Raw genomic sequence first — 16,554 nt, forward strand, 5'->3', positions numbered from 1 at the left:
TTTGGTATGCCATTTTCTGATCATATTCTTCTGTAGATATTACAATATCCAATAAATACATTATATCAGAATCAGCCCAAAGGTATATTAACATTGTCTCCTACTTCTCAGAAGTGATTCTCCACAATTTAACAACATTTATACAAAATACATTTTATTGCATTAAAAACACCCATCCTTCTGCTCCATTAGATTCAATTTGCCAACTTTCATAATACCGTAAATTAAAACGTAACTTCAAGTAAAAGCTAATGGAGGCTTAAAAGCATAATTCATATATCACAGTGAACTCTTTAAACTCACACACAGTATAATATTTACAGTAGGTCACAATGGACAATACAGTTGCTGTTTCTTTAAAAACTGTCTGAGGTAGCTTAATGTACAATACAGTACAAGGGAAGAGAACAGCATACATGTCTGACTGATGTAGCCAGCAGACGAAATCTTTTGAGTCATCTAGTAAACTTGTGCTTAAATGTCCATAACTATTTGAGAGTTTCAGTCCTGGGTTTCACAAAAGACAGAATGTACATGCTCAACAAATCCACCATGAGGCCTCTGCTAATTATTTACATGTGCTGAAGTGTCCAGCCTCCAAGTTGGCTGGCCAACATCATATCCTGTGTGTCTGAGCGGAGTCAGGCAGAACAGCCATATGTGCAGCCTAGTGCAAGAGAAAGTCATGCTGCACAGAACAGTTTGGACCTGGGCATGCCAAAGTAATGTATGCTTTTTGGTGTCTTTAACTCATGTAAGACAGAAAAGAAATGGTGCATGGAGACTGAATGTTTGAGCTATAAAGCTGTTGATAGGTCTAGAAACCATTTCCCCACCAAATAGGGGCAAGGTGAAATTTAGATGAGAGAAAGAAAGCCTTTAAAAAGTCAGGATTTATGGTCTTCTAAAAGGAGCTTATTCAGTGAAATTACAGTAGCAGCAAAGTCCACTAGCTCCACAAAATCTGATGTAATTATGTTAACGCCCATGATGCCTGGTTTCTGTGACTTCACCCAATTCAGAATGAAAGGCAGATTCCTAAAGGGAAAAGAAAAGAGAATGTAATGCATCCATTGCCAAGTGCTTGAGGCATACTGCATTTCATAAACAGCATGTTGATTAATAATAAGCATCATACAAAATTCTAATAAATTTAACTCATGTTAGTTTGGAACCAGATCCTTCTCTATGGAATTCACCTCACAAAACCAATTGTTTTGGGGGCTTGGCTTTTCCCTTCTCCCTGCACCTCTCTATGCTTTCCTCCTAAGCTTGTTTCATCATGGTTGGTGACCCAGATGGCTTCGGGGGAAAGAGCGAAAATCACCATCCTCCCAATTCTATTTATCAAGGTTTCCTCTGGATCCAAGCTCTTTCCATTTATGTAAGGAGATATTTGGTAAACTGGAGAGATCCTTTGGGTCCAACCAATTGTGTTGTTAAAGAGCTGACATTTTGGGAAATTAGAGTAGCAGCCAGTTAATAAATGTGTCATATTGTAAAAGGTTCTGCTCATAGCTAAGAGAGGGAGGCCAATCAGATCCAAATACAAAATTAAGACATCAGAATTGTCAAGATGTGAGTAGGGGAAGGAGATACGCAAATGTTTTGAAACTTGCTTTATATGTTTTTCATGATGACACTTTTAGGAACATGTGGTTGCAAAGAGAATGAAAGGCTATATATATGCTTCTGAATTAATTCCTTTTATTTTTGTGCACCATTTTTGCATTCCTGCTTAAAATATCCAGCACTTTAATGATCAAAGGTCAGAACTTTATTCTACTGCCATTACAAATTGCAGGAAATGTTGTCACACATTCAACATGCTTATGATGAACAGGCATGAGTTGGACAGACAAGCATATGGTTATGCGTCTGCAGAGAAAAGCAGGTTGTCTACCTATGTCTGTGGCTTTTCTAGTGGTCATCTGTGAACTTATACATGTGGGTCATTGTTTACCTGCATGGAGATCTTCAGAAGCTTCTAGAGCTGCATTTTGGCAGTAACCCACCCCCTCACCTGCACGCATATAAACCATGCATTCCTGCTGAAACTCAGTTCCTAGACTGCCATTGGGAAGGCTGGAGAAAGGAATGGCATGAAAGGAGGATGGGTTGTATAAGTTCACAAATGATCACTTGAAGAACCACAGTTATAGGTAGGCAAGTTGTTCTTCTTCTTTGTAGCTCTGTGAGTCACATGTATGGGATTATACCAAGCTAAACTCACTGAGGATGGTGGGTTAAGCCAGGACTGATGACAGAACCATTCTACCAAAACCTTATCGGCTCAGGACGAAGCATCCTCAGTAATGAGACAGGAACATAGATGGCTGTAACCATTTATCTGTGAAGCAGGGTTCCAGGAGAGGAATCCCTCTGAGATATGTTGATGAGGTGGTTGCTGCCTGAGTCAAGTGAGCTGTGGAAAGGGTTTCCCAGCAAGGGAGTACACAAAGCGGATAGCGTTCACCACCCAGTAGGAGAAACCCTGAGATGAGATAGCCATCCTTTTCTTATAAGTGCTGTAGGTGATGAACAGATGCTTTGTCCAATAAGTACAGAACAGGAGCACCCACCTGATGTCTGAGGTATGAAGGGCATACCCAAGGTTAGAAAATGGGATTGCATGCAGGTTGGAAGCACCAATGACTAATTAAGATGGAGAGTGGGAATCTTAGGGAGGAAAGAGGTACCAGTAGAGAGGACCACCTTGACCCTATGAAATGAAATTAAGGTGGGTCCATCCAGAATGTTGCCAATTGGCTGGCACTATAAATAAAAGGAAATCTATTTTCCTGGAGAGTAGGTGAAGATCACAGGATTTCACGGGTCTGAAGAGGTGCACCATAACCTTAGCTTTTTTTAAAAAAAGTATACGGGTGATATATATTTGATAGATACTAAAATATAGCTCTAGAAACTTCTGAAGACCTCTACACAGGTACACAATGGCCCATATATGTGAGTCACAGAGAACATAAAGAAGAACTTCTAGGTATGTGCTTGAGTTGGTCAGTGTAAAATCTGAATGCAAGTTTGTTTGTTTTTTAAAGTGCCATCTTAGTCCAAATCAAGGAAGAGGAATGAATGGCTCTCCAGATGGTTGGATTGCTACTTGTATCAGCCCTCACTATTGGCTGTATTGGCTATGGCTGATGGGAGTTGCAATCCAACAACATTTCCAACTGAATGCACCTGTTATCATATTTTTAGCTTGTGTAAGCTTTCTGATAGGAGATTTGATTCTGTATCTATCATTTGGTTGCCCTTTCCTATGCTACAAATATAAGATCCCTTTCTTTTTCTGCTATTGATCAAACTCCTAATATCTGTTTCTTTGTCAGATGCTGCCAGGTTGGATCTCACTAGTGTTTATATGAAGTTCATTCACACACACACACACACACATGGCCTAATATGCATCACTTTATGTATTTTCATTTCACAACTGCTTCTCCCTTACACCTGCTTACATTGAATCTCATTTGCCATGGTAATGGCTGTGCCTCCAGTTTGCCAGACACCTTTTTTTTTAGGGGGGGGGGCAAGGCTTCATAAACTACTTTTTTTTTCATCATCCTAAATAAATTCACCAGCCCTACATTTATTCTAATACGAATCTAAGATGGACCCCACTGCTCATATCTTACATCTTAATATGCTCATAACAATATGCACTGCATTCACATTAAAAAAATTCAGATACATATTAACCACAAAGGTTTTGTTTTGCACTGAAGTTAATTCTCTAGTACAACTCTGCAACTATGGCTTACATAGGTTGACATGCACTTTCATTTCCAGTCCTCCTTACATGCCTCCATGCGTGCAAACAAAACATTACTTGGACCATTAATGCACATATGGCTTGTGTTTACAGTCACATTTCAATTTCCAGCCAAACAATAGGAGGATGGGAATAAAGACTAAGGGACCAAAAACCTGAACAAAGAAAAAAATACTTGGTTGACAGAAATTACTGTGCAACTTTAAGAGATTTTATTAAAACATATTTTGTATCATTTGAGATTTGGAGTGATGGCGGCAACCCTCAGTTGTAACTTTTTTGATATTAAATAAAATAGAAGGACGGATAGAAACTTAAGAATTGGAAGGCCAAGGGCCATTTAGTCTAATGCATTGATAGTGTAAGAATCCATCATGAAAAATAATCCAAGAGGTGATCATGGTTTTAATGCCAGCTCCCAAATGATGATCACTTCCAACTCCAAGGTAATCTAACCCATTGTCAAACAGCTCACTATGAACTGTTTTAAAACTTCAGAATGCTTGTCTCTAAATGCATTTGCTCTTAAGAAAGAGAAAAGGCATTTAGCACCATCTACTGTCTTAATACTGTAGAGCAAAACTACTTTGGAAAGCTGAAGAGAAAAGTTGTGATTATAAGATATGTGATGTTTAATGGTGGCACAGAAAAGACATGCCTAGTTTTGATAACCAAGAAGCAGATAAGGATAGAATTCATTTCTGTAGAATCTTTAAAAATGAAGATTCTATGAATCAGCAGCTGGAGCCTGGTGTAAGTCATACTGTCAGAACTAAAGAAACTAATTGAAGAAAGAAACAGTCAAGAAACAGTCTGAATGCCAGAACTGAATGGAGCATGGATTCATGCCACAAAATTTACTCCTAGTCTCCCTGCTTCCAACTTTTCTTCAATTCACTAGGGGAATACTTTCAGTGTTGTCACTGTTAAATAATTTGGAGTCAGAAATCCTTGCTGATTTATCTTCAGCCTAACTCATCCTCAATCTATGTATGATTTTTTTCAGTTAAAATTGAAGTCTTCTTTGACACTGCAATATTTCCAGTCAAGTGCTACAGTAACACAAATGGCACTGCAACCTTTAGTAGCATAATTGGTGGTGTTAATTATTTTTCAAAACAACGACTAATTAACCATGGAATTGAAAATGGTTGCTAAAACATTCTCATGTGTTACCCATGAACATTTCTGCCCAAGGCATTCTACAGAGACAGCTCTCACTAAGATCTCGAATGACCTTTTACAGGCCAAGGCTAATGGCCTTTACTCTGTTCTCATCCTTCTTGATTTGTCTGCAGCCTTTGACACTGTTGATCACTTTCTCCTAATTGACATACTCTCTGACCTTGGGTTCTCAGACTCTGTTCTCGACTGGTTTAGATCGTATTTGTCTGGCAGATCTTTTGCAGTAGCTGCAGGAGGTCAGACTTCTTCTCCTGTTCCCTTATCTGTTGGAGTTCCCCAGGGCTCTGTTCTGGGTCCCCTTCTGTTTTCTCTCTACACACTGTCCTTAGGAAAACTCATCAGCTCTTTTGGCTTTTCCTACCATCTATATGCCGATGACACCCAGCTGTGTCTTTCCGCCCCCGACCTTTCTCCAAGGCTTGAACAGCAAGTTTCGTCTTGTCTCACAGCTGTCTCGCAGTGGATGCGCCATCGGCGTTTGAAGCTCAACATGTCCAAGACGGAGCTTCTTGTCTTTCCTCCTAAGCCCACCCTTCAACACTCCTTTTCTGTCTCTGTGAACAACATTTCTATTCAACCAGTTCAGCAAGCCCACAGTCTTGGCTTTATCTTTGACTCTTCTCTGTCGTGTATCCCTCAGATCCAGACCACAGCCAAGGCTTGTAGATTCTTTTTGTACAATATTGCCAAAATCCGACCATATCTCTCCGCCTCTACTGCCAAGATCCTGGACCATGCCATAGTGATCGCACGACTTGATTACTGTAACGTCCTCCTGGCTGGGCTTCCTCTTTCTCACCTCCGTCCTTTAATCTCTGTTCAGCATTCAGCTGCACGCATTATCACTTCCACCCACCGCTCTGACCACATCTCTCCTGTGCTGGCATCCCTTCACTGGCTCCTCCTCCCTTTCCGCATTCAGCACAAGCTCCTGCTGTTGACATTTAAAGCCCTCCATGGAATGGCCCCTCCTTACTTATCAGACCTTCTTTCTCCTCACCTTCCCACCAGGGCCCTCCGTTCTGGTAGTCAAGGTCTGCTGTCTCAGCCCAGGATTTCCTCTGCCCCATCCCGGATTCGCCCCTTTTCACTTGCTGCCCCCCACTCCTGGAACCTCCTTCCCCCACAAGCAAGAGCCATCACTTCAGCTTTAAAACGGAGTTGAAAACCATCCTGTTCAGAGAAGCCTTCCCAGGCATTGCATAATTGTTGCTTGCTATTTGGTGTTCTTTTGTTGTCTGTTTATCAAACCATTTCCTGTATTGCTATGTACTGTATATGCATTATCCTACTTGAGAGTATGTATTTTCCCTGGAAAATGATTAACCATCCATTAAGAACCCAAGTCCTCCCTCCAGTCCATCTGCCTTGGTCCAGGCCTTGGAGGTAGAGAGGAACTGCTGGACCTCTTACCCTTTCCCTCCACCACTCCCTTCTCCTTCTGTGTCATGTCTTTTTAGATTGTAAGCCCGAGGGCAGGGAACTGTCTAACTAAAAAGATCGTATGTACAGCGCTGTGTAAATTTACAGCGCTTCATAAATAAAGGTTAATAATAATAACATATATGCATTCAGAGAAAAAGTCAGCTAACCTTATTTTGGTCTATGGGTGGCAGCAATTTGCCACTGTAACATCTCTTACAATAATTTCTATACCCATTTTCATGTAGGGCCAGCCAAATGATAAAATTTTAGCTTACCTGTGAACAAGTGTGTTTTTCAGACCACGGATGAGATTTCGTGCAATAGTTTTGACCCTTGGTGTGAGGATAGCTTGAGAAACATGAAAAGTTCCATATTTTTCTCGTTCCCCAAGAGTGGTCTCCAAGAACTGTAGCAGTTTATGTACATTAGTGGTGTTTGCCCATGGTGCTGGCATTTTATTCCCTGGCCACAGAATGGGGTATTCTTCATAGAGAGGATGATGGTAGAAAATAAGAACCTGAACAGTGTAAGAGCAAAAATAGAATGCATCAGAAATCTCTTCCCAAACTAAATTATTTTGATAAAATTACCAGCTTGGTAGATGAAGGGAATGCTGTGGATATAGTATATCTTGATTTCAGTAAGGCCTTTGACAAAGTTCCCCATGACATTCTTGCAAACAAGCTTGTAAAATGTGGGCTAGACAAAGGAACTGTTAAATGGATCTGTAATTGGTTGACCGGCCGAACCCAAAGGGTGCTCAACAATGGCTCCTTTTCATCCTGGAGAAAAGTGACCAGTGGGGTCCCACAGGGCTCTGTCCTGGGCCCAGTGCTATTCAACATCTTTATCAATGACCTGGATAACAGAATTGGGAGCATACTTATCAAATTTGCAGATGATACCAAATTAGGGGGAATAGCTAATACCCCAGAGGACAGGATCAAGATTCAAAATGACCTGAATAGACTAGAAAGCTGGGCCAAAGCTAACAAAATGAAATTCAACACGGAGAAATGTAAGGTATTGCACTTAGGGCGGAAAAATAAAATGCACAGATATAGGATGGGTGACACCTGGCTGAATGAAACTACGTGTGAAAGGGATCTAGGAGTCCAAGTAGACCACAAGTTGAACATGAGTGAACAGTGTGATGCGGCAGCTAAAAAGGCCAATGCTATTTTAGGCTGCATCAATAGAAGTATAGTGTCTAGATCAAGGGAAGTAATAGTGCCACTGTATTCTGCTTTGGTCAGGCCCCACCTAGAATATTGTGTCCAGTTTTGGGCGCAACAATTCAGAAAGGACATTGAGAAACTGGAACGTGTCCAAAGGAGGGCGACAAAAATGGTGAAGGGTCTGGAAACCATGCCCTATGAGGAACGACTTAGGGAGCTGGGGATGTTTAGCCTGGAGAAAAGAAGGTTAAGAGGTGATATGATCGCCCTGTTTAAATATTTGAAGGGATGTCATATTGAAGAGGGAGCAAGCTTGTTTTCTGCTGCTCCAGAGAACAGGACCCGGAACAATGGATGCAAGCTCCAGGAAAAGAGATTCCACCTGAACATTAGGAGGAACTTCCTGACAGTAAGGGCTGTTCAACAATGGAATGCACTCCCTCGGAGGGTGATAGAGTCTCCTTCCTTGGAGGCTGGATGGCCATCTGTCAGGGATGCTTTGATTTGGATTTCCTGCATGGCAGGGGGTTGGACTGGATGGCCCTAGTGGTCTCTTCCAACTCTATGATTCTATGATTCTATGATTCTATTGTCTTACATTTGAATCACATTTGAACTACAGTCAGTAAATTTGCTTTCTAAATGTTGGGCAAGGAAAGACTTGAATTGGTGTTATGATGATACTTATACAATGGGAATGATACTTCAATGTTTGTATTGTACTGAATGCAATCAGAAGATCCTAAACAACATTATCTTGCAATCCTTAACTGTCACACCAAGTTTACAAGACAGGCAAATATTAGTAGTTTCATATTACAAATATAAAAAAATTAAGGCTGCAAAAATTTTACATGATCCCCTGGTGAAATCATAGAATATTTGAGATATGGATTTAATAATTTGAAGCTCAGTATCTTGACCATGTTTACTCCACCAAGTACACTCTTTCTTGAAGTATACTTGCGAACAGTGAAACACTCTTATCCTGCATTCTCTCACCAGTTTGAGAAAAATGCACTTACAAAAAGAATCACCATTGTGCATTCCTTTTTCCTGCCCTTGACAGCAAAACTATATCCCACAAAAAAGGTGTGCATCCACACAGTTGAATTATGTGTAATTGGGCTGACTACAAACAAGACTTTTGTCCTGGGTCCAAAACACACTGCAGTCATAATGCAATTTGAATATGCTGTCCTAGCTCAATGCTAGGCAATTCTGGGAACTGTAGTTTTGTGAGACATTTAGCCTTCTTTGTCAGAGAGCTATGGTGCCACAATAAACTACAATTACCAGGATTCCCTAGCACTGAGCCAGGGCAGTTAAAGTAGTCTCAAACTGGCTTATTTCTGCAGTGCAGGTGCAGCCTATATTTTAAACACTGAATTTGGAACATGAATCAAGACTGGGAAGAAGGGAAAGGAATTCGGCTGGGGACAGGTCATGGGCAGTTAAAGTGGTCTCAAACTGGATTATTTCTGCAGTGTTTTTTGGACCATTGTTATTATTCCATATTAGTGCATTATATCCCTTGGATGTTTAGAAGCCTAATATAATGCTTTTAGTGCTGCCTATTAAAAGATATTGTGCTCTATTCTGACTTTGCCTCTGTAACTGCTTTTTTAAAAGTGGAAAATGAAAACATGGAACAAAAAGTAAGAAAACACAGGAGAATTACAAAGGGAAGACAGCATCATCTCCATCCCTGTGAAATCTGTGAACAAGGTTTTTGGGTAAAAACAACAAAAAGAGCATTTGCTGGCACCATAAAGTTTAAAGATGCTTTATCTGGATTAACATTTGTGGACTTTATCGGATATAAGGTAATACTTTTTCTTGGTAGAATCTAAGTTCCATAGAGGTCGGAGTACTTGAAGCAGAGCTTTGAGGGGAAATGGACTTCAACTCCCAGAATCTTGGCTGAGGGATGTAGGATTTGTAATCAAAAAGGTAATTTCCCCCAGCTTTGTGAAGTCGAAGGCTTTCATGGCCAGCATCCATAGTTTTCTGTGGGTTTTTTGAGCTATGTGGCCATGTGGCATCTTCAGAGAAGGATGCCAGCCACAGATACTGGTGAAACGTCAGGAATAAACTCTTCTAGAACATGGCCACATAGCCTGAACAACCCACAAAAACTATTCCCCAGCTTTGTTTTAAACTATGTGTTGTGCATTTTTAGATTGCAATCCTAGTGATGTATTTAATTCCCCGAGCAGCTGTATTCAGATGTGGCCACAAGGAGGTAGTGTCTGCCTATTTATTACTGAGAGAAAGGGTACAAAAATACAACAAATGAAGACAGGAAATACACGTGTGTTGCTGATAAATAGCCAGTTTCCAGAAGGGAGGTGGCTGGTACAGGTGACCAAGTCTCCAGGGTTCCTTCCAGAGAGTGTACAGGACATGATTAAGATGGGAAAGGCAAGCAAAAGCCAGGTGTCTCACAGGAACTAAGCACGTGGATTTTAATTTAGAAGCATGATAAACAAGGAGGAAAAGAAAGTGTGGGGTAACTGGATATTGCAGAACATTTCCATTTGCCATACCAAACATGAACCCGCAAAATATATTTATGGCTGCCTCTGCACTGCAGAATTAATCCAATTTGACAGTGCTTTAACTGCCAAGACTAAGTGTTATGGAATCTTAGGCATTGTAGTTTGTTGTGGCACTAGAGCTTTGCTTTGCTTTGATCTGGTGCCACAGCAAACTACAATGCCCAGAACGCCATACCACTGAGCCGTGGAAGTTAAAGTGGTGTCAAACCAGATTATTTCTGCAGTGCGGACGGAGCCTATGTTTTGTGTCAGAGAAAGTTTCAAAGTGGTCCCATATTAAATTCAATGTAAAATAGTTGTTATTCTAAGTATGGAATGCATTAATTAATAATGATGTTGCTGCTGCAGTGTGCCTTCAAGTCATTTTTGACTTATGGCAACCCTAAGGTGAAACTATCATGGGATTTTCTTGGCAAGTTTCTTCTGAATGGGGTTGCCATTGCCATCTTTTGAGGCTGAGACATTGTCACTTGCTCAAGGTCACCCAGTGAGTTTCCATGGCCAAGCCAGGATTTGAACCCTGGTCTCTAGGGTCCTAGTCCAATGCTCAAACCACTATGTCATGGTGGCTCTCATTAATTAATAACACAATTAAATATTAAACTACAACTATGTAATGATAAAATTACATTTCTTCTTATATTAGAATGAAAGGGGAAAAATTACAAATGAAGCCCAACAGTACTGAAAGGGCATACAGTAATTCCTGACTTATTATAGAATGGAAAAACTAGAAGATCAGTATTTTGAACTTTTGCCTCTTAAATTATTCTCTCCATCTGTAAACAGTTAAACCAGCTCAGCTCTCCTTTTCTTAAAATAGCTTTGTTCTTAAGGCACAACAAATAAGACTGTGCAGTTGGTTGCTGCTAGCTTTGACTGTAGTAGTCAGTCTTTTTGTCTCACTTTCTCTTGCTTTCAAAATTCAAGATGGAGTAATAATCAAATCTATAAAAACTGGTGGCACATCTGTATTCCTCATGAGGTGTGAGAATTTTTTGTCACCTTCAAAAAGGTGTTTTTCCTATGTATGCATGTTGACCTGAACTAATGGGAAGGGGCTATATCACACTGGAGGAAGAGGAGGAGGAGTAGTTTTCAAGCTTAAATTCCACTTAATAATTCATGCAAACTTTAAAAGATGATAAGCTTTTAATTAAAGGAGCAATGAAGAATCCTAACTTCCAAAACATTTTCTCCCATTTAATTCTCACCAACAGTAAAATAGTAAAACACTAATCTTAAACTCATTTTGCAAGCATAAAAGGTATCTACAGCAGACAGATCATATGTGTTGGGAACCATGTTTGTGCTTTCCTAACAGTTATCCAAAGAATATAAACTTGGTTCCCAATATATTTAAAAAAGAATTTGTTCCTTACCTGTTGTTGCTTTCCCCAAAGGCTTTGCAATGTCACATCTTCGACACATTCCTTTGTGCAAAGTCTTGATCCAAACACTTCTTGGATCCTGCTGACCAGGTACACATGGTGGTTCTTATCCATAGCATAGAAATGGTTGAAATCTAGGAAAATTACTTCCTTAGGGTGATGTGTTAGAAAGGTGTTGATCTCCATCAGTCCATCCCATACTGTTATTCCAAACAAGCCATGTATGAAGTAGATTTCCTGTCCTACTTCACCTGGCTTGGAAGATACACGGAGGTCAAAGTAGCGGATACCACCCTCAAGCTGCTCCTTGAATGTCAAGTTTTGTGTCACTGACCATTTCTTCATTATTTTCTTCACCAAAGAAATTTTGGCTAGCCGTTTGATTGCCGTAGCTTGATCTGGTCCCACAGGAGACTTCTCATCAACCCAGTAGCTGAAGGAGTCATGTGACCCTACAGTGGAGAAAGGTGATAGATACTGTTTTATTTTGAAGTACTCTGTTTTTGTTGCATGTCCTGCCATTGCAGCAGCATCGGGATAAGGAACATAAATTTCTGTAATGGCAGAACTACATCCTATCTCCTCAGTCATCCCTCTAAAATGTACCTTTTAGTTTCTGCACACACCCCAACATAACCATTTCCTGGCTTTTGGAGAGGAGGTGGCAGCAAACACACACCTCTTTATGTGTCTGCAGCTAGATATAGAATGACCATGTCGTCCTCTGGGGAAATCCCCCTGTCCATTTACCACTGGCTAGTAAATGGAGAGGGCAGAAGCCAACAGGTAGGTTTGAAAGGGGTGGTAAATGAGAAAGGGAGGAAGAGAATTCTGACATCCATAATGATTAGAGTAGTGATTTTCTTTCTTGCTTTGCTCATAGTTAACTGCACTACCAAGTTATTCCACATAGTTGCATATGTAGCTATAACAGCATGTGAAAAAAGGCCACTCTGAATATGGCCCAGTAGAACCAGCAGCTAAGCTCATCTTTGACCATGGCTGCTAGGAAGGAAAACAAAAATACTTCAAACCCTCTGTGATAATTATTGAAATAATTTTCAAAAGAAAATCAGCCTGTACTTCATAGATGAAGCCTTTTATTGTACAGATTATGAAAAGCTATGGATCATTTTTTAAAAAAAGAAAATGAGTGTACAACATCATTTGATTGTCTTGATGCATAGCCTGTACTCAGGACTAGATGCTATTGTCAAGACAGAATATGGATAAATGGAATGGTTTCCAATTGGCCATGGGATCAAGCAAGGCTGCATTTTATCACGCTATTTGTTTAACATGTATCCTGAACATATAGTGGATTCTCAGTATCCACTGGGGTTTGGTTTCTGGACCCACCATGGATACCAAAATTCGTGCATGTTCAAGCCCCATTAAATACTGTAACATAATAAAATGGTGTCCTTTATATAAAATGGTGAAATCAAGGTTTGCTTTTTTGGAATTTTTTTAAAGAAATATTTTCAAGCTATGGATGACTGAATCTGTGGATACTAAGGGCCGACTGTATATGTAAAGTAGGAATAGATTTGGAGGAAGGAGGTATGAAAATTGAAGGAAGAAAAATTAACAATTTAAGATATGCAGATCACACCATACTACAAGCAGAAAGCAGCAAAGCCTTGGAATGAAGAAAGTCGAGGAAGAAAATGAAAAGGTCGGTTTAGAGATAAATATGAAGAAAACAAAAATAATATCAGTTTATTTACATAACTTTAAAGTTAACAATGGAGACCTTCAGATAGAGAAAGATTGTCTATACTTTGATTTAGTCATTAATCTAAATTGGGGGTGCAGTCAAGAAATAAAAAAAAAGACTAGTGCTTAGAAGGGCAGCCATGAAGGAACTAGACAGTATCCTCAAGCGTCAAGATATATCACTGAATACTGAAGTTAAGAATGAATACTATTGTATTTTTTCAATTTCTATGTATGGTTGTGAAAGCTAGACAGTGAAGAAAGTGGATAGGAAGAAAATCAACCCATGTGAAATGTGGCTCTGGAGAAGTCTTCTATGGATACTGTCGACTGCTAAAAAGACAAATAAATGGTTCCTAGAGTAAATCAAGCTTGAACTCTCTCTAGAAGCCAAGGAGACTAAATTGGAGATTGTTGTACTTTGGACATGACTTGTTAGAAAAGACAATGTTTGGCAAGGTGGAAGGCAAGTGGAAAAGTGGAACCACTAAAATGATCTACTCCATTATATGGGATAGGAAACTAGCTGAATATTTCTGGTCCAACCTCGCAAGTATCTCTTTACAGCTAATGATCCATTGCCATGGGGCTCTCAATAGCCTGCAAGTATTTGGATGACTATGTCTTTCCTCCCTTCTTTTCAGCTATGGAATACTACAGTACAGTTTGTGGTCTATAAAATGAGGAGATAGCAGACTGAATCAGATGGGTTTTGGAGTTTGATGAACTAAAAAATATCAAGTGATGCTGATTGCCTTTCAGGGGACAATTTTAGTCTTTGGAATGTTCCCAGCTTATAAATCTACAAATATAAAAATACAATTTTTTTTAAAAAACAACTCATTGATCAATGTAAAGTCGAAAGCTTTCATGGCCGGCATCTATAGTTTTTTTTGGGGGGGGGGGGTTTCGGGCTATGGAGAACATGGCCACATAGCCCAAAAAACCCACAAAAAACTCAATGATCAATTTCTGTAAGACACCAAACCAAATGCTGGAACATCCTCATGCTCCAAGGACTGAGGGGAAGATAAAAACACACAAGCCTTCTGTCTATGTGCTATGCTTCAGATAAAGCATTCCTGTGGACATATACCTTCTGTTAGTTTAGCTGACCCCTGAAAATATCAAATTGTATGTCTCCCCTTGGGATTTTATTAGACTACTAGACAAATGTTTCCTAGGTGTTTTGCGGATCAGAGGCTCATACTTTGAGCACTGAAAGCTAACCTTAGACTCATTTTATGCAAGACAAACATCTGCAAACAAGGCAGAGCAAGCAGTCAGTTTGACAGTAGATCTTGTCTTGCTTGTTTTGTACATTGTCTTCTTTCATTGGTCCAAAACACACTGCAGAAATAATCCAGTTTGACACCACTTAACTGCCCTGGCATAGTGCTAGAGAATCTTGCGAATTGTAGTATATTGTGGCAACAGAACTCTGACAGAGAAGGTTAAATGTCTCACAAAACTACAGTTCCCAGAATTGTCTAGCATTGAGCTAGGGTAGTTTAAGCGGTCACAACTGCAGTGTGTTTTGGACCATTGTTTCCTTAATATCTTGGTGAAGAAATATTAGATACTATGTTAGAGAAAACATGCGAGTATGGAAACTTAATCTCATGTGCATCTTTACTAGTACGCCGATGACACCCAAATCTATTTCTATATCTCGTTCGTTGGCCTTGAATTCTGATGGCGTCTCCTCTCTCAATGAATGTCTTCGGGCAGTAATGGGCTGGATGAGGAAAAACAGATTGAGGCTGAATCCAGACAAAACGGAAGTGCTCACGGCAGCGGCCCCGAAACCAAGAATTGGGTTGCAACCTCCGGTCCTGGATGGGGTCACACTCTTCATCAAGGACTGCGTTCGCAGTCTGGGGGTGCTCCTTGACTCGTTGCTCCTGATGTCAAACCAGGTAAATGCGACAGTCAGGAGCGCCTGTTATCAGCTTCGGCTGATACGCCAGCTGCGCTCTTTTCTGGAAGTAAGGGATCTTGAGACTGTTGTGCACGTGCTGGTAACCTCACGTCTAGACTTCTGTAATGCGCTCTACATGGGGCTACCCTCGTGCTTGGTCCGGAAACTGCAACTAGTACAGAATATCGCAGCCAGGGTAATTTCTGGAACATCCAGGAGGGACCATATTACCCCGCTTCTAAAGTCCCTCCACTGGCTGCCCATTAGCTTCTGGGCCCAGTACAAGGTGTTGGTTATCACCTTTAAAGCCCTAAATGGCTTGGGTCCAAACTATCTCCGGGACCGCCTTCTCCCCTACAGTCCTCCCCGCGCACTCCGCTCCTCTGGGAGAGGCCTACTTCAGCCACAAACATCTAGGCTTTCGACTACCTCCCAGAGGGTATTTTCCATCGTCGCCCCCAGACTGTGGAACGGCCTGCCGGATGAGATCCGTCTACTTACATCCTTAGACAGCTTTAAAAAGGCTGTTAAGACGGATCTCTTCCGGCAGGTCTTCCCAGGATAGAGAACCCGGCCTTAGAAAAACGTCTGGAAAAGATACTGCTGCTCCCACTGGTTGCTCGTTGGTATGATGTTGTTGACCTTTTGGTCAGTTTTTAACTTGTATGTTTGTTTGTTGTTGTTTTTTGTTCTGTTTTTTAAATATTGCATTGAATTTAATACTTTTTTAAGGAGGGGAGGGTACCAGGAATTTTATATGTTTTGTATTTTAAACTTTGTTAGCTGCCCCGATTGTTCTCAGAGGGGCGGGATACAAATAAATATTATTATTATTATTATTATTATTATTATTATTATTATTACCAAATCATTTTGGTATCAGCTCTAAGGTTCCTTATCTTTATTTTACTTATGATGTGTTTATGACACATGACACATGTATTTTGTGTCTCTTGTGTGCTTGGGAGCCATCTCATGTGTGTTCACGTGCATACTCTTTTTCTTTTAAAGTGACGTTTCCTGCCATGCACAATTTGAGCTGCAAATGAGATTAAGTTCTTAAATGGATTACCTTGTTAGAGATATTGAATTTACCTGGATCTACACACTGTACAAATAAAATATCAGTGTGCTGAGAATGCAACCAATCATCAGCATCATGAGGGATTACACTTTTATAATGTTTGTTCAGTACATTATTATTGTTTAACTAGATGAATTTGTAAAATTTGGTTGTTTAGCTTTACAGACAGAATCTTTGCTTTTATCCCATTTCAAGGTACTTCACATACTTCAGCCTCAGAAACTAAACAGCTAGATGCAGAATAAATATTTTAAAGGCAAGAGCTTTTTTAGCCTGAAGCCAGAAGAGGTAAACAAA

The 16,554-nt window shown here is 40.2% G+C and overlaps 1 protein-coding gene and 1 long non-coding RNA gene across 2 annotated transcripts in view; one reads left to right on the forward strand and one right to left on the reverse strand.

Annotated features, from left to right (window-relative positions):
* Nucleotides 1-264: 264 nt before the first annotated feature.
* LOC121917243 (PI-PLC X domain-containing protein 2-like) overlaps nt 265-16,554 on the reverse strand; it is a 42,276-nt gene continuing 25,986 nt past the window's right edge. Inside the window, exons 2-4 of the mRNA XM_042443005.1 lie at nt 11,525-11,985; nt 6,679-6,920; nt 265-1,038 (exon numbers count right to left, since the gene is read on the reverse strand). Of these exons, the coding sequence (XP_042298939.1) occupies nt 888-1,038; nt 6,679-6,920; nt 11,525-11,985 (854 nt within the window). The 3' untranslated portion in view covers nt 265-887. The remainder of the gene's footprint in view (nt 1,039-6,678; nt 6,921-11,524; nt 11,986-16,554) is intronic.
* On the forward strand, nt 632-14,950 carry LOC121917244. The gene is made up of 4 exons (XR_006100990.1): nt 632-722; nt 9,214-9,407; nt 11,896-12,000; nt 14,892-14,950. It is a non-coding gene; the product is annotated as an uncharacterized LOC121917244 (long non-coding RNA).

Source organism: Sceloporus undulatus, unplaced genomic scaffold (assembly GCF_019175285.1).
Source record: "Sceloporus undulatus isolate JIND9_A2432 ecotype Alabama unplaced genomic scaffold, SceUnd_v1.1 scaffold_13, whole genome shotgun sequence".
Classification (NCBI taxonomy): Eukaryota; Metazoa; Chordata; class Lepidosauria; order Squamata; family Phrynosomatidae; genus Sceloporus; species Sceloporus undulatus.